The sequence below is a fragment of the Talpa europaea genome, assembly GCF_964194135.1.
Source record: "Talpa europaea genome assembly, chromosome: 2".
NCBI lineage: Eukaryota > Metazoa > Chordata > Mammalia > Eulipotyphla > Talpidae > Talpa > Talpa europaea.
Genome location: NC_140068.1, coordinates 26282458 through 26305869, shown reverse-complemented (window position 1 = coordinate 26305869; position 23412 = coordinate 26282458). Strand labels below are relative to the sequence as shown.

Sequence of the window (23412 nt, the reverse complement as noted above, 5' to 3'; positions counted from 1 at the left end):
AAAAAAGCTTTCTATATTGTGGTTAGGATATCCAGATATACAGTAAAAATGCATATGAAGGGCTTCCCCTGGTGGCGCAGCAGTTCAGACCTGGGCTACGAAGCTGCCCATGGCCTCTGCAGTGCCGGTTCGATCCCCAGCCGCCGGGCGAGGGTCCCACATGGCGTGCAGACATCTCCTGCTGCCCACTGCTCCCCTCAGCAGTGTACTTCGTCAGTCTACCTGTTCTGCGCTCCGCTGTGGCTCTGGTGAATTCTCTCACCCTCCCGCGCTTCTGACTATACCCAGTGCTTATATAAATAAATAAATCTTTTTAAAAAAATTTAAAAAAATTCATATGAAAATTTTATGCTATTAATTTCATACATGCTAGATGAACCATTCCCATCAGGGAAAGCTACAAAGAAGGAAATGTTAATGAGACACAACTAACTCTCTTGCTTTTTTGTTTTCTTTTTACCTTTAACTTATTTATTGTCACTTTTGTGATCAGCTTTTTAATGAAGTAGCACCTTATGCCTATCAATGCCACATGATTTCAGAGCCCTTAATTTTGTGTTGACTGTGGTGCCAAGTGATACTACTTTAATGACATGGGCTAATGAGCCGGGTGCATGGTGCAGTTAACAAGGGCAGAGGTGCACAGGCTCACACTGGGATAGTCAGTACTACAGCACATTGTGGGTGATGCTTCATTTTAGCAAATCAGCACCCATATAATTAAATCAAAGCACGTCTTTTGAAAGTCATTAGCTTTGCGTATATTTAACATTTTTGTATTGGTTTTGTAGTTGGATATAACTTGATAGTTTATGATTTGTCAATAGCCTTTGGCACCTTCCACTGATGGACTTCAGAACATTCATTGCTCTATGGCATGTCATTGGAATGAGTCATTATGACTCAGGCAGACAAAAGGCAAATCACAGGTATAGTGGGTTTGGTATTATTAGGTCAATAGATTACAATTACCTGATGAATGTTTTTTGCCCAGCTATCACTAGGAGTAAAATGGACAGCATAAAAGTAGTTTCCTAGGGATTTTACTCCCAAACATCAAACTCTGCAATCACTGGTGCCTTAAAGTGTCATATAAACCAACAATGGGGAGCCTTCACTATTAGGAAATCAACAAGAGTTTAATTGCCAATATAATATGTCTCTATTTTTAGAGATGTGTGTTTTCCAGGGTTATTATGATCATTCCCACCACATACTGAAAAAACAAAACAGGTTAAAAAATTCCTCTCCTTATATGGGAGCAATCTTCTTGCTCTCTAAGGAACTCCGTCCAGAATTCTGGTCAATTCATACATTACCAACATTTCAAACATCTCTGTCCTTACTAAGCATAAGCCCAGGCAACCAGTTTGGATTGGGGTAAGAGCCTTTATAGATAAAAGCTCTTAAGCTCTGAAGGATATTTTAATTATTCTAATAATTAATCTTCTGGAAGTTTCCAGGTATGTGATAGTTTTTGAAAATTAAAAAAGTCTTTAATGCTAGCAATAATCAGAAATTGAAGTTTAAAAAATACTACCCTTTACAGTACCATAAAAGTTATAAAATACTTAGACTAAATCTGAAAAAAAAAATTCTAAACTGGTATACTGAACACTACAAATCATTGCTGTGAAAAGCTAAAGAAGACCAAATAATATGGGAACATGTCATGTTAATGGCTCAAAAGGCTCACTAGTTTTAAAATACCGGGTCTTTCCTCATATTGATTTTTCTCCTCATGGATAGATGCAGTGCAATCTGAATCAAATTCCCAGTAGACTTTTCTATATAAATTGGTAAGTGAATCTAAAATTCATATGGAAATGAAAATGGCCTGTAATAGCTAAAACAACTTTAAAAAGAAAAACAAAGTCAGAGGGATAGCCAATTTCAGGACTTATTTTAAAGTTACAGCAATCAAGACAGAACACTGCTGATGCAAAGAAAATTAGATCAATGGATGGAGCAGAATAAGGATATACAAATAGAACCACATATAATTGGACTTCCCACTTTCAACAAAGGCAATTCACCACTGGAATGGGTAAAATTTTAAAAACTGATCATACTAAGTATTTGTGAGTATAAGAAGGAACTGGAATTCTCAAACACTGCTATGAGGATGTAAAATAGTATAACCACTTTGAAAAACAGTCTGGCCATTTCTGGAAAAGTTCAATATATATCTACCATTTAATCTAGCTATTCTACTAGGTATTTACCCAAGAGAAATGAAAGTACATATTTGTATAAAGTCAGAAATGTTCATAGAAGTTTCATTTGTAGCAGTCGAAAGTGGGAAAGAATCCAAATGTCCATCAACAGATGAATGGATAAACAAATGGATAGCCACACAATAAAGTCTATTTAGCAACACAAAACAATGAATTATTGATAGATGCAACAAAAGGGATGATTTTCAAAATAATTATGTCAAGTAAAAGAAGCTAGGTTTAAAAAAGACATACTGTATGACCACATTTATATAAAATTCTAGACATGCAAACTAATGTATAGAAACAGAATGTAGAACTGAGTATGTGTGGAACGGGAAGCGGTGGGAAAGAGTTAGAAAAGCATCTAGTCCTTTTGGGCAGCGCTAACAAAATACTGCAGGCTGAGTGGCTTATGAGCGACAGAAATGTCCTGCTTACAGGAGGGCGGAGCAACATGGCGGCGAGGAGACGCTGCGAGTAAGATCTCCCATTAAAAAAAGTTAATAGGGAGGAAAAGCGGCAGGTCCCAGTGAGAACTGGGACACGGAAGATAAACGGGTGACGCCAGCAAAATGCCCGAAGAAGAAAGTTGCCATAAAAGAGGACCAGAAGGGAGGAAAGCGCAGAACCCTGCTCCCCTCCCCCGCCCACAGAGTCGGCACTCTCCGACCCGCAGAGAGGAGGGAAAAAAAACAAACTAAAACGACCAACAAGAACAAACGACGCAGCAAGCGGGACTGTGAGTGGAAAGGAACTATTGCAGCCACCACACCCCATGAAAGGGAGCTGCGGAGAACCCTGCAGGATTCGCCGCAGAGGTGAGCTCCGGGCACCATTAAACAAAGTCACCCCCCCCCAGGAGGCCAGCACCAGCACACAGCCCTGGGCCGCCCGGTAAGCTTGCGCGGAAAAGTGGCGTGCTGGAAAAGCAAACGCGGATCGGGGTCGGATAGCGCGGAAAAGCAGCACGGTTGAAAAGCAAACTTGGATTGGGATCGCGGCTGCCCAGGTCCCCGCGCCTGCGACCTAGGCTTGCAGGGAGAGGGAGACGCGCGCGAAAACCCTCACTGAGTTTCCAGGAACCAGGCACCCAGGCACGGGAGCGGGGTGCAAAAGACGCCATTCTGTGGACACTGAACTGGGCTACAGCCCGCGTCCTGGACCTGAGGGCTTGGGAACTGAGATCCGGAGCACAAAATTCGGGGCATGGGTTCTCCACGACGGTGTGGCACAAGGCAGACACAGCACCCCAAAGCCGTTGAGGTTTACCCTACCATTCCCACTCTGTTTCCTGTCCCACGGGGTGAAAAAAAAAAAAAAAACAGCTCCCCAAGGGCTCTAGGAGAGATCTCTGGCGCCACCTAGCAACTTGAAACCAGCAGAGGCTCCTGGAGGAGCCAGTGGCCAGCTGGGAAGTTAGCCCACGCCGGGCCCCTGCCGACCAGTAGTCTGAGCCCACAGGGGGAGCGAGTACCCAAAGCCGGGGCAGACCAGGCGCGCAGAAGAGTGTGCCTGAGACTGGACACGCAGGGAGTGTGTCCCGCATCGCCATTTTAGAACAGGGACATTTCTTCAGTAAAGACTGCCTGCAGAAGGCTCCCTCAGGAGCCAGAGGTGAGCCGGGGAAGTTCGCCCACACCAGAACACCTCTGGCCTGCAGTCCAAGCCCAGAGGGGGAGAGGGAACCCACCGCCAGGGCAGACCAGGAGCACAGGGGAGTGTGTCCCCACATCGGCATTTTAGAACAGGGACCTTTCTTCAGTAAAGACTGCTTGAAACTGACAGATGACTCCTGGAGGAACCAGAGGGGAGCAGAGAAGCCCACCCAAGATGCCGGCCAGTCCCAGCAACACAGTGTCCCAACGCATACGGCAAATTAGAGAACAGAAAGTAGGGAGTAGAAGAACCACGCACAACATAGCAACTCCTCAGGGAAGAAGCACACCACAAAAAGAAAACCAGCCCCCAGATTGCAACGACAGTAACTTGGAAGAACTTCTGAGCCTTCCAGAAAGAGAATTTAAAATTGCCATGATTAAAAAACTGACAGAAGTCATAAAGGAAAACAATGATAAGGGAAAAATAATCAACGATCAGAAGAATGAAATTGAGTCCCTAAAGAGGGAAGTAAAAGAAATGCAGGAGATCAAAGAATTAATGGAAGAACTAAAGAATTCTGGGAAAAGCAATGAAAGCAGAATAGATGAAATGGGAGAACGAATAAGTTCTCTTGAAGACACAGAAATAAAAAGAACCAAAACAGAAAAGGAAAGAGAAGTACGAAGGAAAAAGAACGAAGAAAGACTTCGGGAACTATCGGACACCATGAGGAAAGGAAATATAAGAGTTATAGGAATACCAGAAGGAGAGGAGAGAGATGTAGGAACAGAGAAAATATTCCAGGAGATAATTGAAGAGAACTTCCCAAATGTGAAGAAGGAGCTGAAAATTGATATACAAGAAGCAAGAAGAACACCAAACTTCCATGACGAAAGGAAAAATACAGCAAGACACATAATAGTGAAGCTCCCAAGAATTCAGGACAAGGAAAAAATAATGAAGCTGACAAGAGGGAAGAAACAAATAACATTCAAAGGAAAACCAATCAGGCTGACATCAGACTTCTCTGAAGAAACACTATGGGCAAGGAGAGAGTGGAAGGACATAGTCAACAGACTCCAAGAAAACAGATGTCAACTAAGAATACTCTATCCCGCAAAGCTTTCCTTCTTCTATGAAGAAAGAATAAGGACCTTCCCAGACAAACAGAAACTATGGAACTTCATTACCAATAAACCCCCACTCCAAAAAATACTACAAGGAATCCTAAAGCCAGAACCTCAGAGGGACGAATAACAATGAAAGAAGGCAAGGAAAAAAAAAAAGATATTAAAAGAATAAATAAAATCAAAGGAAAGACAAACACAATGGCAAAAACAGATGCTAACATATCAATATTAACCCTAAATGTAAATGGACTAAACTCTTCAATAAAAAGACACAGAGTTGCAGCCTGGATTAAGAAACAAAACCCAACCTTTTGCTGTCTCCAGGAAACACATTTAGCTACAAAAGATAAAAATAGACTCAAAGTTAAAGGATGGAAAACAATCCTACAAGCAAATGGACCAAAAAAGAAAGCAGGAACAGCTATACTTATATCAGATAAAACAGATTTCAAACTCAAAAAAATAAAAAGGGATCCCAACGGTCACTACATTATGATCAAAGGGACAATACTTCAAGAAGAAATAACACTAATTAACATATACTCACCAAATGAAGGAGCACCAAAATATATCAGACAACTGTTGTCCTCTCTGAAAACAGACATCAGAGAAAACACATATGTAGTGGGAGACTTCAACACACCACTATCAACAATGGATAGATCAACAAGACAAAAAATAAGTAAAGAAACTAAAGCTCTAAATAAGGATCTAGAGAATTTGGGCTTAACAGACATCTATAGAACACTAAACCCCCAAAAAACGGAGTACACATTTTTCTCAAGCGCACACGGATCATTCTCCAGGATCGATCACATACTGGGGCACAAGACAAACATCAACAGATACACCAAGATTGAAATCATACCAACCATCTTTTCTGACCATGAAGGCATCAAGCTAGAAATAAACCATAAAAAGAAGGCAAGGAACTTTCCTACCTCATGGAGACTAAAAACCACACTACTGGAAGACCACTGGACTAACGAGGAGATCAAAGAGGAAATTAAAAAATTCTTTGAATTGAATGACAAGGAGGACACCAATGTCCTAAATGTATGGGATGCAGCAAAAGCAGGAATAAGAGGAAAATATATAGCAATAGAAGCTCACATCAAGAAACAAGAAAGAACTCAAAGAAACAACCTAATCTCGAAGCTCAAAGATCTAGAAAAAGAACAACAAAAAAACCCCAAAACCAGTAGAAGAAAAGAAATAATAAAAACCAAAGCAGAAATATATGAAATTGAAACTAAAAAAACAATCCAAAAGATTAATGAAACCAAGAGCTGGTTCTTCGAAAAAATCAATAAAATAGACAAACCCCTAGCCAGGTTCACAAAGGAAAAAAGGGAGAAAGCACAAATAAACAGGATCAGAAATGAAAGAGGAGAAATCACAACGGACACAGCAGAAATAAAAAGAATAATCAGTAACTACTATGAAGAGTTGTATGGAAACAAGTTCAACAATCTAGAGGAGATGGACAAATTCCTACAACTCTACAATCACCCAAAGCTAGATAAAGAAGAAATAGAACACCTAAACAGACCAATTACAAGCAGCGAAATTGAAATGGTAATCAAAAACCTCCCAAAAACAAAAGCCCAGGACCTGATGGATTTACAAACGAATTCTACCAAACATTCATAGATGAATTGGTGCCTATCCTTCACAAACTCTTCCAAAAAATTGAGAAGGAAGAGACAATACCAAACACGTTCTATGAAGCCAACATTACACTAATACCAAAACCGAATAAGGACAACACAAAAAAGGAAAACTACAGGCCAATCTCCCTAATGAACACTGATGCAAAAATCCTCAACAAAATTTTAGCTATCAGAATCCAACAATGTATCCATAAGATAATTCACCACGACCAAGTAGGATTTATTCCAGGGACACGGGATGGTTTAACATCTGAAAATCCATCAACATTATCCAACACATCAACAAAAAGAAATATAAAAACCATATGATAATATCAATAGATGCTGAGAAAGCTTTCGACAAAGTGCAACACCCATTCATGATAAAAGCCCTTGAAATTCTTGGGATACAAGGAACATACCTCAATATCATAAAGGCCATCTATGAGAAGCCAACAGCCAGTATCATTCTCAATGGTGAAAAGCTGAAAGCAATTCCATTAAGATCTGGAACAAGACAAGGATGCCCACTCTCACCACTGCTTTTCAATATAATACTGGAAGTCCTAGCCAGAGCAATAAGACAAGAGAAAGACATCCAAGGAATCCAAATAGGAAAAGAAGAAGTCAAATTATCACTATTTGCAGATGATATGATAATATACATAGAGAACCCCAAAAACTCCACAGAAAAACTAATTCAACTCATCAATCAGTTCAGTAAAGTGGCAGGATACAAAATCAACACACAAAAGTCAGTAGCCTTCCTATACACAAACAATAAATCTGAAGAAGAAGAAATAAAAAAAACATCCCTTTTATTATTGAAACAAAAAAAATCAAATATTTGGGAATAAATCTAACAAAAGAGGTAAAGGACCAATACAAAGAAAACTATAAAACACTGTTAAAAGAAATAGAAGAAGACACAAAGAAATGGAAAGACATCCCCTGCTCATGGATTGGATGAATAAACATTATTAAAATGGCCATCCTTCCAAAAGCAATATACAGATTCAATGCTATTCCAATCAAAATTTCAATGTCATTCTTCAAAGAAATAGAACAATTATTGATGAAATTCATATGGAATCACAAAAAACCCCAAATTGCCAAAGCTCTCCTGAAAAAGAAAGAAGGGAATGGAGGCATCACACTCCCAGACTTCAAACTATACTACAAAGCCATAATCATCAAAACTGCATGGTATTGGAACAAGAACAGACATACAGACCAATGGAATCGAATAGAAAATCCAGAAATAAACCCACAGATTTATGGTCAACTAATCTTTGACAAAGGAGCAAAGAATATGCATTGGAGCAAAGAAAGTTTGTTCAATAAATGGTGCTGGGAAAACTGGGTTGCTACATGCAAAAGAATGAAACTTGACCACTACCTCACACCATACACAAAAATCAACTCAAAATGGATTAAAGAACTAGACATAAGACCTGAAACCATAAAATATATAGAAGGAAATATAGGCGAAACACTACATGATCTGCACATCAAAGACATCTTTACAGATACATCACCCAAAGCAGTGATAGTGAAGGCAAAGATAAACAGCTGGGACTACATCAAATTAAAGAGCTTCTGCACAGCAAAAGAGACAATAACAAAAACAAAGAGAAACCCCACTGACTGGGAGAACATTTTTGCACCCAACACTAATGATAAAGGACTGATCACAAAAATCTGCAAAGAGCTGATGAGACTCAACAACAACAAAGAAAATAACCCAGTCAAAAAATGGGCAGAAGAGCTAAAAAGAAACTTCTCTGAAGAGGAAATGCAAATGGCCAACAGGCATATGAAAAAATGTTCAACATCACTTGTCATCAGGGAAATGCAAATCAAAACTACCATGAGATACCATCTTACACCAGTGAGAATGGCACATATTAAAAAAACTAGCAACAACAAATGTTGGCGAGGTTGTGGAGAAAAAGGAACTCTCCTGCACTGTTGGTGGGAGTGCAAACTGGTCCAACCACTATGGAGAGCTGTGTGGAGATTTCTGGACCTACTAAACATAGAGCTTCCATATGATCCAGCAATTCCACTCCTAGGTATTTACCCAAAGGACACAGAAACATCAATTCCAAAGAGCACCTGCACCCCTATGTTTATAGCAGCACTGTTTACAATAGCTAAGCTTTGTAAACAGCCCAAATGCCCAAAAATAGATGACTGGATCAAGAAGATGTGGTCCATATATACCATGGAATATTACTCAGCATTCAAAAAAGATAAACACATGCAATTTGCAGCAACATGGATGGCGCTGGAAGGGATCATGCTCAGTGAAATAAGCCAAAAAGAAAAAGAAAAATACCGGATGGTCTCACTCATAGCAGGAATCTAGAAAACTTAAATAAGGGACCAGGAAAATGAATAACTATAAGAAAGTGAAAATCAAAATCAACAAAAAACTATGAACCAGAGACACTTTTTGGGGGGTGGGGGGCGGGAGGGGAGGGATTGGGGTCAGAATGGGGGGGTTGCAATTGTATGGGGAATATAAAAATAAAATTTATTATAAAAAAAAATTCTTAACCAATGTTACCTCAATAAAAAAAAAAAAAGAAAATTAAAAAAAAAAAAAAAGAAATGTCTTGCTTACAGACCTGAAGTTTGGACACTCCAGATCTGGATGCCAGCTTGATCAGATGAGAGGCCTCTTCTCTAGGTCTTAGACTTCCTGTGGCTTCAGGAGGTGGGAGGAGCTGGTCTCCTCCAGGCAACCTCTTTTATAAGGATATTAGTTCTCCCAGGAGGGTTCTACCCTCATGACTCAGCACCTCCCAAAGGCCTGCATGCTAATACCATCACCTTTGGGGTTTAAGATTTCAACATACAAATTGGGTCGTATTCTACAGAGTCTGCAGCCTGTCTCTCCTTTATTCTCCTGCAATCATCCCAGGCCAGGTAGGTTTACCATTGGTTCCAATTTAAAAAAGAATTTTGGAGCCCTTGGCACCATCTTCACAGGTTTTAATAGTAAACAGGGGAGATAAATTTGCAGGGAGACAGCAACTTGAGCCCCATCACCCCAGGGGTAACACTGCCTTTTTATCCCTTCCCTCCTAGGTTCAGGAATGCACATTTGCACAGGCAGGTGCACTCATGCTCCAGGTGTCCACAATCAGGCATGCAGGCCCCACACCCACACACCTTCCTTGTTAACACGATCAAGTCCACAAGTGATAACCACAGAGGCTAGTGGCATAAAGAGCCTGATTAATGCATTTACCTTACACTCATGTATACTCCTTCCTGGGCAACCTCACTACCCCTCCACCCACTGATAACTCCTAAATCTCCACTGCAAACCATGTCCTCTCTCCTGAACTCCACGTTTCTCCCAGGTTTCCAATGAATATCCCTAATCCACTCCTAATTTGCTGAGTGAGAAACTACAAATCTTCCCCCATCCAAACCCAGCCTGTATTCTGGTCTCAGTTTGTAGAACTACCATCTCCCCAGACATCCAAGGCAAGCATAGCACAGCAGATGGGAGCACAGACTCTGGATTTGAATCCTAGCTTTCTGACTCACAACATATGTGTCTTGGATTTACCTCTCCACGTCTTATTTCTTTGTATAAGAAGTCCCCTCCTCGCATAGTTACTATGAAGATTAAAAACAATGATAAAAATATAAAATGTTTATAGTGCCTGACACATAGTGCTCAGTAATTATTGGATAGTATCATTGGCAACATCTACCTCTGTCTCTAATTATTCACCAAGGACCGTTCATGTCATCTCTGCAAGTCTTCCTGCCCCTTCTTTCCTTTCTCTCTATTGTCTTTATCTCAGACTCAGACTCTGGCATCTTGATAGTATGTTGAGACAGACTGCTTTCATCTCTTGTCTCTTCTTTATGCTTTAAAGTACCTCAGTGTTTCCTGAAGCCAGATCAGATCATGCATTTCCATGCAAAACACCTGTGATTTTCCAACCTTATTCAAATTTCACAACCCTTAGAGGGCATTCAAGGGGCTGTAAACTTTGGGATTACCCCATTTCCATGTTCAGTTATTAAGACAATCTTTGACCTGAGCCCCAGATCACCTAGTTACTCTCAATTCCCCCCCATTCTCCATAAACCTCACCCTACCCTATGTCAGATCTTTTATTGAAGAAGCCTTTCCTCAGCTTCCCACCCCCAGCCAGCTCAAATCTCATTTTTTTTATGAACTCAGCTCACTTCCCTAATTAGAATTAATCACTCTCTCCTCAATGTTTCCATTACCCTTTCTATGTCAACCTAGAAGCTTACATTATTGTCATTTATATGTTTGCCTGTTCCTCTTACTTTGCCTAGGCTTCAAAAGAAGGCTTGCTGAATGGAATGAGAAGGAAAGAAAGAGCATGACAAACAGTCTTCCCAACAGCTGCCTCACATCTCCTTGTCAATGGCACTTGCTCATGGAGGAACTCTGTAGATTGACATTTTACAAATTAGCATCCTGCTTAAGCTGAAAGAGTATCAGAGAGACATCGAATGGAAGGCACACAAGAGTAACAGGAACAGCTCCACTCCTGCCTTGGTGGAGTGGGAGAAGACAAGCAACTAAAACAAAGCACAACACATGCTGACTTAATCTTGGGTGTTCTGATGACTCTTTGTGAAATGCATATACCTCTCTTCTGAGAGGAAGCTGTTCACTCTTGCCTACTCAGGAATGCCAGTCATGCATCCAGGGACTCTCTCCGTTCTTATTATTTTATAAGTCAGCTTCACAGCTGGCAGACTGCCTAGCATGCAGTCTTTGAGGGGATCGTTCAGGAGGCACTGACAGCAGCATGTCTGTGATGAACTCTGCCAGCTGCTGACCAAATGGGAACAGGACATAGGATTTGAACATGAAAAGAGGAATGAACCCAAGAAGATTCATTTTCCTAAATCTCCAGGAGATTTTTTTTAAAGACTTATTTATTTATGCATACAAGAACTGTGGTGTAAGCCAGAGGTACAGGGGGTGAGAGGATTCACCAGAGAGAGTAGGAAGCAGAACAAGCAGATCCATTGAAACATACTGCAGAGGGGAGCAGCAGGTGAGGCAGGAGAGGTCTGCTGTGCCATGTGGGTAGCTCCCTGGCCAGCCGGGGATCGAACTTGTGCTGCAGTTGCTGGAAATAGCTTGATAGCACTGTCTTTAACCTCTGCGCCACCAGGGAGACCCTCCAGGAGATTCATATAATGTGGAAATAAATCTCATGGTTGGTTTTAATTAAGTAATTAAGTATCTGAAGGTTCTTCACTAAAGCAGTCAATGGCAAGTGAACTTAGTCAACAAGGTAACAGCAACATGGCTTATTGCCCTTTATTTTCCCAGAAAGTTTGCAGTCACCACCCACCTCATCACTGTCAGGGAGGGGCCACCTTCTGCTACCACTAATGGTGGGTCATAGAAATTAGTAAACAGAAGAAAGCGGAGAGTGCAAGCTACAAATGCAGCAGCAAAAACTGATGTACCGAGGGGAGAAGGAAAGGGAGCCATCATTACCACATCATGCCATCCTCTTTCTGTCTCTCCAGAGGACGGGGAGCATGACTTACTCTTCTTTGTACATTTGGCATCTAGTCATGAGGTTGGATTCTGTGGAATTAAATGTTTGTTGGATAAATGAATAAATGCGTGACCCTCTCGGAAAAGTATTCAGGGCAGAACATTCTCGAAAGAAGTGACACATTTGTATCAACTATGTATGAAGGAAAATTTATTTTTTCTAGACACAAATTCATAGGTACACTAACGTGGCTGCTAAGTAATTTTTAACACTGAAATTTGGAAAATATAGGACGGATTCTTCCTACGTCTGGGCTTACGTAAGAAGAATATAGATCACAATCAGTTTTGCTTACAGTCAAGTACTTTTGATTCTAGGTAAGTGTCATTCCTGACTGACAGATAAGGAGTCATCTTTGGAAGGGCTTGGGAAATTCACCTTCAATTCCTCCACACTTTGTTGCTGAGTTACAGAGTAACCTGCCTGCAATCCTCCTAGAATTCAAGGGCTGTTTAAATAGAGCAAAGTCCACAAAAAGTTCCAGCGACTTGTGCTGAGCAAAGGCCAGATTCCCAGAAGAAAATTAGTACAGACTCCACGGAGAGCTGCCCATATCCCAGGTGCCCACCCCACTGGCCCCGGGATCTGTGCAAATGAAGATGAGCCCAGTGCTGTCGGAGTTCCTGAGAGAGCTCCCCGGCTGGTTCCTGCTCTCTGGAGTCTTCTTGCCCGTGACTTTGTTGCTGCTCCTTCTCATTGCCTACTTCAGGATCAAACTGATGGAGGGTAAGTGTGAAGCCACATAAGGCAGGGGTTAGAAGGCCTCCCACACGGCATGCCATTGGCAGAAGCAAACATGCTGACGTGTTTCTGGGAGGCCTGGAGAAATACATCTCTTTGATTTGTAGGTACCTCTCAGTAAGCTTTCTCTCAAGATATCTTCACTGGTGAATGTGGCAGAGTTTGATCCCTTCCGCAGTGTGGGTTATGCCGTAGGCTCTGAAAGCCTGCTGTAAGGGCCTCCGTACCTGTAGCCCCTCACAGACAAACTAAGTCAACAATTTTGACATGGGGTGGCTTGTTCTTGCTCTCAGGGAAAGATTTTTGCAAATATTAAATCATTTTTATGGCCTATCTTCTCTCCCTAAGAGCTGCATGTATGTTCCTGTCAGCTTGGGAACATACCGTTCTTTGTCAGCCACTTTAAGTTAAGAAAGGGGAAAGATAAATACTGGATGGTGTCTCTTATATGTGAAATATAGAGAAACCAAGCTAGAAGTTAAAGACAAGCTTAAAAAAATTAACCCTTGAAAGCTCACAATAAAACTGAAGTGTCCAGTGAAGAAGGTGCTGAGGGAAGGGTGAGAACAAGAAAAGAAAGTAGCACATCGGACTATGGTAGTGGACTATGGGTGAGTGGATGGTGGATACATTAGGGTAGCAATACCTGACAGGGGACCCCATAATTCCACAATATCAGCAATAATGTAAGCCTATGTTACCTCAATTTTAAAAGAGAGATCAAACAAACAAACTCATTTATCATTTGTCTCAAAAAAAAAAATGGAGAGAGGAAGGAAGGAGGAAGGAAAAGAAAAAGTAGCAAACATTGTGCCATCAGTGTTAGGCACATGTCAGACACTAATAGATATAATTGATGATTTGGTGTAAGCTTCCCATGAGATTATAGTCTAAAGATACAAAAAACCCAAACAAATAAAAACAAAACAAAAACTCAGGAAAGTTAAAGTGATTTGGACACAGGCAGCTGGGTCCTGAAATGAGACTGTTTATTCTGCTGTAATTGAAATTAAAGAAATTGGACTGTGACTTGCTAAACTATGCAGGAAGCCGACTAATATCATAGACGCTAGTTGCCATTTTTGCAACATCAACAAAAAAGCAGTAATATTTCTTAAGGTGAGTGATATTATATTAGAGCATTAAAAAAACAGACTTCAAATTCCCTCTTCTTCCACAAAAATGTGGCAAGTTCAAGTGATGCCCCAATGGGTTTTATGACATAAATAAGATATTCAGAATCTTGGGCATCCCTGATGGTGCAAGGGGTTAAGCACAGCACTATGAAGCTATCCGCAGCCTCCCTGGCCACCAGGGAGCTACCCATATGGCACGGCAGACCTCTCCTGTCTTACCTGCTGCTCCCGTCAGCAGTGTTTTTCAGTCAGTCTGCCTGTTCTGCTTCCCACTCTGTCTCTGGTGAATCCTCTCACCTCCCGCACTTCTGTCTTACACCCCAGCTCTTGCATGCATAAATAAATAAATCTTTATGGCCTCCCTGATGGCACAAGGGGTTAAGAGGCAACCTATGAAGCTATTCACAGCCACTGCAGTAAGAGTTCAATCACCAGCCAGGGAACTACCCATATGGCGCTCCAGACCTCTCCTGACTCGCCCGCTGCTCCCCTCAGCAGTGTATTTCAGTCATTCTTCCTGTCTGTTCCCCACTCTGTCTCTGGTGAATCCTCTCACCCTCCATACCTCTGACCTGTACCCAGTCCTTATATGCATAAATAAATAAATCTTTAAAAATAAAGAAGCAAATAAATAAATCTTAAAAAAAAAAAAAAGCTGTTGCAAAGGCAGTTCAGTCACAACATGCCAGGCTTCTCCTCATACCCTGTAGAATAAGAAATAGAAGCTGATGTTATAGTCGGGCACTCAAATTCTTTGTTTTATCTCCCCCTGCTTCTTTGGCTAGATAACATTTTTAGTATCTCAAAAATGTATTAAGCATCAGATAAATCAAACACCAGGCCAAGATAGCCTCATGGATTTCAAAGTTTCTTACTATATTTTACTTGTCGGTTGTTATAGGTCAGATCATTCAGCAGGACACTTGGTATTTGGGACAAACTCTACAGAAAACAATAGATCATGGTTTTAAATAGCTTTACTTATCCTTGATTGACATGAGGCAGGGGACAACTAGAATTTATAAAAATTAAATAGGCCTGTATTTCACTTAGATATTGACATGATTTATGTTGGTCTGAGGTATAAAGATAGCAATCTCATTCCTCAGAAGACCCTGGAAAAGCCAACTTTTACTTGAGAATGTCAGATATCAGGGGGGTGATACCAAAAAAATGCAGGCAAATTATGGACCACAGTACCAGGGCTATGGTCAACTTGTCACATCACTGTGATTGTTGCAGGATGACACCCTCCATTTCCACACATCCCTCCTGGTGTACAAGGTCTAGAGATCAAGTCTCAGACAAAACACACCATCATAGGTTTATAGCTCAATGAAACTGGAATTGCTTCTGAAGTACTGAGAGCAAGGAATAGAAGGCCCTAGAGACCTATACTCACTTTCCACTTACTTCCTTCTAAATTCTGATATGCTGAGTTTTTCTTGACTTTTGGATTTTCCCAAACTATGGATCTAACCCTTCACTCTCAAAGCTTCTATTGTTTTGCAGCCTAGAATCTAACTGTAGGGATCCCAAGTAGCTCAGTCCACTTGACCAGAGCCAATATTCCTTTCATCAACATAGTGAATTACTTCAAACTTGCACAGTTCATGACCTGCCCTTTCTGTTTAAATCTTGTCCTGAAGTTAGAGGTGAGCATTCCCACAAGAGGCGGGAACTCTAAACAGGTAAGGGGCACCCCTACAGATGCAATGAGCTTCCATTTTCTGTGGCTCTTCTCCATTGTGCTGCTTTTGCTGGCTCTCACTGAAGTACAGGTAAGGAGTGAATGAGGAAGGGGAGGAAGCATTTTTTGTGGGTAACCAAAATCTATGCATCAGCCACTTAATGCATTGGGGGCCCCATCTGAAGAGCATTGTGGAGAAGAATGAATACTAATGACCAATACTAGTTGCCAGCCAATGAGCCATCCAGTGGATGCAGGACAAGATTACCCATCTAACTGGACCAAAAACATTTTCCATATTGCTGGTTTTCATTCTGTTGCTACTGGGTCCCAGGTGTGGTGAGATGAAGAAAGTGGGGGCCTTGGTCCCAAGTGAGGTGAATAAAGTAGGGCCCCTGGATACTACCTCTTGCAGGTACCAAGCCAGGTGACAACTGAGGGGCAGTCTGAATTATATTATCCTCTCAAAAGGTTTCAAATCTTCCTTTGCTCATATTCCCTTTGATTGGGAAATGAGATCTGTACATTATTTTTTAGAGTAATACCTGATTATGTTGTCCAGTGTTAGAGACAATCTTGGACTGTACATGTTTTCATTTTTATGTGGACCTGGTTTCCTTTAATTCCAAGCTCTCTTTTCTTCTTAAAAAAATTTAAACCTCTACAAACATGTAGCTTTTAAAAATATATTTCTTTCTGTAGCTACTTTCCTAGGGGCATATAGTAATATCTTCTTTCCAGTTTGAGGACAAATGAAATCACTTTGCTCCAAATAAAATATTACTAGTTTGTATCTCCATTTAGCAGCTCCTACTTAAAAACTGTAAACAGATGGTCAAATGTCATGTCATTAATCTTCCAACCAGGGTTATGGCAAGTGTAATCATTCCTATTTTGTTCCTGTAAAGAAAGGGACAATGACAGATTAACTGGTGTGTTCACAGAACTCCAGAGTCCAGCATTCTGAAACAGAATATCAGCTTGCCTGCCTCATGCATCCTGGTCTGTCAGACAAGAGAGGCATTTTAAGATGTGATGGAAAGCATGTGGCGGTATTGTAATTATTCAACATTAATCCTTATACTTCAAGTGTTAGGAGGTAATGGTGCATGTAAATTTAATTAGTATGTAGAGAACATCAATTTTCTCACAAAGGAAGAAAGAAAATTCTCTAACATCCTGAACTCTTCAATCTGTGTCACTTGCCTTGAAGAGTAGTTCTTGAGGTGGAGTCTGGAACTTTCATTGCACCCCTTTATCAACTGTTGTCATGGACAATTCACATCTCCTACACAGAAGTTTTGATTATCTTATCTTCCGAAGTCCTGAGATTCATAAATCTCTATTTTCAGTGCTGTTCCTGTGCCCCAAATACCATCACCCAGATCAAGAACAAAATGCTCTCTAAAATAATTAATATTGCCCAAAGTAGTCATTATTAAAAAAAAAAAATTGTCTGTAGAATGCCTTAAAGTTTTTGTATGGACTGGGATACAAGATAAGGTCAGGTCCAGCCTTCCACAGCTTACATTCTAAAACAAACAACTCAAGTATTGAAAATGTACAGAGTGGTGAGGCATCTTTCAGGGAATTTCACATATTTTAGCAGTTAGCAATCAAAAGGAAAAAAGATAAGCATATATGGAGAAATCAGAAAAACTTAGGGTTAGCAGAATGAAATTGTTAAGAACTCATTCTATAGAGTCAAACCAAATGGTATTTGAATTTCAAATCTATAGCAATGGACACTCTTACTTAACATCTTAAAGCTTCAGCTACTATTAAATAGCTATAGGGTATGCGGATTATGTGAGAGGATGATATCTATAAGGTTTAACAGTAACTGTTTTGAATGATGATTAGTCCTATTACCCCTGCTACTTAATTCCAAAAAGACTGTGTTATTATAATACATATAATTACAACTGCCTTATATGGGGGAGGGCTTGGTAACATAGATCTGAGAAGGTATGAACCATTTATGAACCATTTCCCTAAATCATATGCAGTGTTGTAAACCTATGTTACTTCAATTTTAAAAATGAAATAAAAATATATCTATGAAAAATATGGAAACAACCCAAATGCCCAAAAATAGATGACTGGATCAAGGAGATGTGGTATATAACACAATGGAATACTATGCAGCAATGAAAACAATAAACTCAGGCCATTCACAGAAACATGGATGGAGCTAGAAGGGATTATGCTCAGTGAAATAAGTCAAAAGGAAAAAGAAAAATAATGGATGGTTTTACTTACAGGAGGAATATAGGGGAACCAAATGAGGGACCAAGCATAAAAAAAAAAGATAATAACAGCAATAAAAACCACAACAAAGTCAAATAATAATAAAAAGACAACTACAAAGCAGAGACATTCTGTAGGGGATGAGGGGGGAAAGAGAACAGGACGAGGGCAGGAATAACACAAGGGACTATGGTGATGGTGCTCTGGTGAGTTGGTGGTAGAAATTCTATGGGGACTACACCTGAGAAAGAAAGCAAACATTGTAAAAAAAATAAATTAGGGCCCCCCTGGTAGCACAGGGGTTAGGACGCAGCCTGTGAAGCTATCCACAGCCACTTCAACACGAGTTCAATCCCCGGCCAGGGAGCAATCCCCATGGCGCAGCAGACCTCTCCTGTCTTGCTCGCTGCTCCCCTCAGCAGTGTATTTCACTCAATCTGCCTGTTCTGCTCCCCACTCTGTCTCTGGTGAATCCTCTCACCCCCTGCACCTCTGGCCTGTACCCCAGTTCTTCTATGCATAGAAAAATCTTTTTTTTAAATAATAAATTTTATTTTTATATTCCCCATACAATTGCAACCCCCCCACTCTGACCCCAATCCCTCCCCTCTCGCCCCCCACCCCCCAAAAAGTGTCTCTGGTTCATAGTTTTTTGTTGATTTTGATTTTCACTTTCTTATAGTTATTCATTTTCCTGGTCCCTTATTTAAGTTTTCTAGATTCCTGCTATGAGTGAGACCATCCGGTATTTTTCTTTTTCTTTCTGGCTTATTTCGCTGAGCATGATCTCTTCCAGCACCATCCATGTTGCTACAAATTGCATGTGTTTATCTTTTTTGAATGCTGAGTAATATTCCATGGGATATATGTGCCACATCTTCTTGATCCAGTCATCTCATAAATAAATCTTTAAAAAATAAATATATAAAATAAAGAATTTTTTAAAATTAATTAAAAATAATAAACAAACAAATAAATAAAAACATATGTAGCACCTTTAAAAATTCATATATATATATGGATGGTGTTATTAATCTAAAAAATGGTATAGTTATGAAAAAAATAAAATAAATTCACCTTTATAATGAGGAAATAAATTCTCCAAGCTAACTCACCCAGAAGGTAGTAGAAACAAGATTTGAATGCTGACCACCTGGCTGCAGAGTGCACCCTCTCAGCTAGCACAGCCCCTGGAGTAATAAACAGGGTGTCCAACAGTTTCTGTTAAATGGATAAATCCTTTAGGCTCAGGCAAATAAACTTATCACCCATCTAAGAGTCAACTGTGGGAGAATTTTAACCAAGGCAAGAATTTTACAAAAGCTTCGAGAGAATTTAATCAATTTCTTTCTATAATTGTAATTATTGATGTGGGCGATTCCTCAGCATAAAGAGTTCTAGATGGAGGACATTATATTTCTTCACTTGTGATCCAAAGGGCTAACTTTGCTGCCTGCAGAATTTTCCATAATACCAAACTCAGGTGTTTCCAAGGGTACCAGTCTTATTTCTCCCTACACACTCCTTAATAGACCCATTGCAATAAAATGATGGCCGAATTACAAACTCTTTCAGAAAGATAAATTATCTTGCTCTCTGCTTTGTCTAGCATACATCTGCTAGTCTTCAAACAAATCAAATTAGTCTTCTCCTTTTTACCTAACCCAGGGTAGACTGATGAGCTTTTTCTTAGTCTGTATTCTGAATCTCCACTCCTAGAGTTCATTTCTTTTCATCCCAATATTCAGGTCACCCATTTTCAGCTTTATAATATGTATCCTGGTTTCTCATTCAAAGCAGTTTGCCTTTGATAATTAAAAATACAAGGGAGGGCCTCCCCTGGTGGAACAGGGGTTGAGTGCTGGGCTGCAAAGCTGCCCGCAGCCTCTGCAGTGCTGGTTCAATCCCCAGCCACTGGCAAGTGTCCCACATGGTGTGCAGACCTCTCCTGCCGCGCCCGCTGCTCCCCTCAGCAGTGTACTTTGGTCCTTCTGCCTGTTCTGCTCCCCACTCTGGCTCTGGTGAATCCTCTCATCCTCCTGTGTTTCTGACTGTACCCAGTGCTTGTACAAATAAATCAATACATTTAAAAAAAATACAAGGGAAAGTTAATTCATATTTCAGTGGGCTTATAAATCTAAACCATGGGCTATCTCAAAACAATGCTTTCAGATTAGCAATAATTTATGTGAAAAGCAGTGTGATCGGTGGTTGAGAGTGTGGCATTTGGAGTGAGACTACTTGGGATCAAATGCTGAAAGTATCAGTTTCTGTGATCTCAGGCAAATTGCTTCATTTTGATTTCTTTCTGCCTCACTTTGCTCATCTGTAAAGTAAGAATAATAGTGATGCATACAGCATAATTTCATAGCAAAAATCAAATGAGATAAGCTATGCAAAGGTATTCGCACAGTATCTGGCATATAAGTGCTCAACAATTGTATGAGTTTTTCAATCTTGAGCCTCATGCAGCTTAGATCTGTCTCTGTCTGATAACCGCTCCTGACTAAGAAGACAAGTTGTGGAGGCCTAGGTGAATCCAGGTCAGGGAAAGTACATGTGTTCTGGGACACTTGGCATATAAGTGCCTGACAAGGGGTAGTTTGCTTAGATTGTCATTCAAGCCAAGAGGACATTTTCAGGTTCAATTCCATAAACATGTATTGTCTCCTATAAGATTATAGGTTTCTGATCTCTGGTTTGGAAGATTTGACCAATTATACTTTTTTAATAAACCTTTTAAGATTTAGTTGTGTGTGCTGGTGACAATCAGAAAGAGAGATCTAGTTTTCTTGATGCACCAGGAAGATCTCAAGAGATACTTAGTGAAATCTCAAGAGAAATCTCAGTGCCACAAATCAAATTTGTCATTGCCAGAGAAGTAGTGGTGGCAAATACATGAGCAGTGTCAGCACACAGAAAGGTAGTTTGTGAATAATAAAAGTCAAAGCAAGGGGAATGATTGGGATACTGGGGGCTTGTCAAATGTGACGGAGTAAAGAAACTGGGGACGAGAAAGTGACACTTGCTCTTATAATTAAGGTGTCATTGATGAGTTTTAATATTTTAGTAAAGTAACTACAGCTGAAGCTATATTTGAAGACTCTAAGGAGAGTTTAGTGGCAAAAAGTTGAAACTGTCAGTTTTAGTAAAATATGTCAAAAGATAAAAGGAAAGAAATTAATTTGATTTATCTAAAGACTGTAAGTGCTCAAAATTACTTATTTGGGGGAGGAGTAGGGATGGAAATCTTATTGTATTTCCATATCCCCAGCCTCGGGTCTATAGACATCTTTAATAAACTCTTATTGAATGGTGTGTGTGTGTGTGTGTGTGTGTGTCTTAGAATATGTTTATCACAGAACGATTTTTATTACAAGTTTTATTTTTCCACTCTAACCAGGACCATTCTTTAGACCATTTACATTTTGGGAAAGGATCAGGGAGGTCAGGAGAGATCCACAATAGGACTTGTTCCAGAGACCTGGACTTCTGTAATCTACATGGTGTTGCACATTTGGTGCTACCGATGTCAGGAATGCTGGCCGGTAATTGAAAGTGACCAATGGCACAAAGAATTTGAGAAATTGAAAATAAAAAGTGGCACTAAGTTACATGCAAATTATTAACTGATATTTTCTTTTCAGTTAACGAAGAACTGTCCCAGACTCCCGGTTGCCAATACAACAATCGCCAACAACGATTTCACAATCGCCAGGCTGGCTCTCCCCTGTACCAGAGAATGAAACAAACATGACTATTGGGCACTGATCGTTGACTAAAGCTCAGTGGTTTTTCTATTGGTCAGAGTGATGTCCACAGCTTAGCTATTAATATAGGTTCATAAACTATAACCACGGCCAGAACAGAAAGAAAACTAAGATGCTTGTCTGAATCACACTGATGTGGCACATTTGATGGCTTCTATGAGACTCAGCTTAAATAGTAGTTCTTCAGAGAGCACCAAGAATGTGGGTTTTTTTTGTGTATAAACTATGGACTCACATTTTAAATTTTCTTTTGTAGGACTATACTCTCTGATGGGCCTATTTTTTAAATTCTTCAGAATCATTTTTACATGATCCCATAGAAGCTTGCATTATTCTGATTTTAGAGGTGGAAGCTCAAATGGAGAGAGCAAAAGATAGCCTTGAATGCTCCATGGGTCCCCTTGGAGAGTATCTCTACTTTCTCCTCTTGCAGTTCAACTAATCTTAAATGACAACTTTACAAATTTCATTTCGGTCCTGAATTAACTTCTTTCTCGCAGATACTTTCACAAATCACATTGTAGGAATCCAGGGAGAAAATTCCACCATCCATCTTGGTTCTTCTCAGACTGGTTGAAGAAACAAATTAAGATGAGACAGACTAGTAGGAGAAAAACTGAATAAATTTAATTGTGTACAGTCTGAGAATTTACATGGCTGCTAGTTCGAGAGTGAATGGGACAGCGTTTATATCCTGAGCTGAGGAATGGGGTAAGAGGCCAGGAACATCAAAGAGAGAAGAGGAGGACTTATGTGACAAAAAGGGAATGACTTAAGACAAAAACTCAAATATGCTACATGTTTGCCCAGCCTTACGATAGTATTATCTGATAAAAATGGTCTTTTCTGGAGGTGACTCTCAATCTGGGTGATTTTCATTCTTTAAAGCACTGTTAACAGTTTCTCCTGAAGCCAACAGGTCCTCGCTGACCTCAGTTCCACATGTCAAAGTGGTATGTATTGGGAAAAGCCTTCCATAGACACTTGGAAAAAACCTAACTGATCATTGTGGAGAGACCTATCCCACATCATTGTGACAGACAACCCATAACACAAGTGGAGTCTCTTGACAATAGGTATGGATCACCAGCAATGTAGCTTTCAGCATGACATGACTTGGAAATAACTGGCAATTTGATACTGGAAAAGGAGAAAGAGAACAGAATGTCATGCAACTCATGGGAAGAATAAATTAAGCCTTAGCCTCCAAAGCCAAAACATCAGCGGGCTACTTTTAAATATGGGAAGAAGTCAACATGTCACTAACAGAATGCTCCTATTTCGGTGGGAACCTCAAAAGAACCAACACAGATAACAGAAAAGATTCATTTAGCCCAAAACGTAGTTTAAATAGATTCATGTGATTACTATGGTGCTCTCCACATTTTCTAGTAAACATTAATCAAAAATGATTAACAAGTCTTAAGTGCAAGTTATATTCCAATCTTTGCAATGAATCATTAGTGGTTAACTTTATAAATATAATGAATTTGCTTACCTGGAAGAAATGCGCCCATGTGACACACAATCACATTGAATGGATGCAGATGACCCCCAGCAAGAATGCAGCACCAGTGCTGGCTGGTTTGTGCTGCTTCCCCTCCCCCCACCTCAAATTCTTCAAATGCCTCCAGTGAGCT

General features: G+C 40.2%; 1 protein-coding gene across 1 annotated transcript; it reads left to right on the top strand.

Moving 5' to 3' along the window:
* Positions 1–12784: 12784 nt before the first annotated feature.
* SMLR1 (small leucine rich protein 1) lies at positions 12785–21759 on the top strand (the record flags this gene model as incomplete). Its single annotated transcript, XM_084258097.1, has 2 exons — positions 12785–12911; positions 21650–21759. The coding sequence occupies 2 exons, from the start codon at positions 12785–12787 to the stop codon at positions 21757–21759; spliced, it is 237 nt and encodes a 78-aa protein (XP_084114223.1).
* Positions 21760–23412: the final 1653 nt, after the last annotated feature.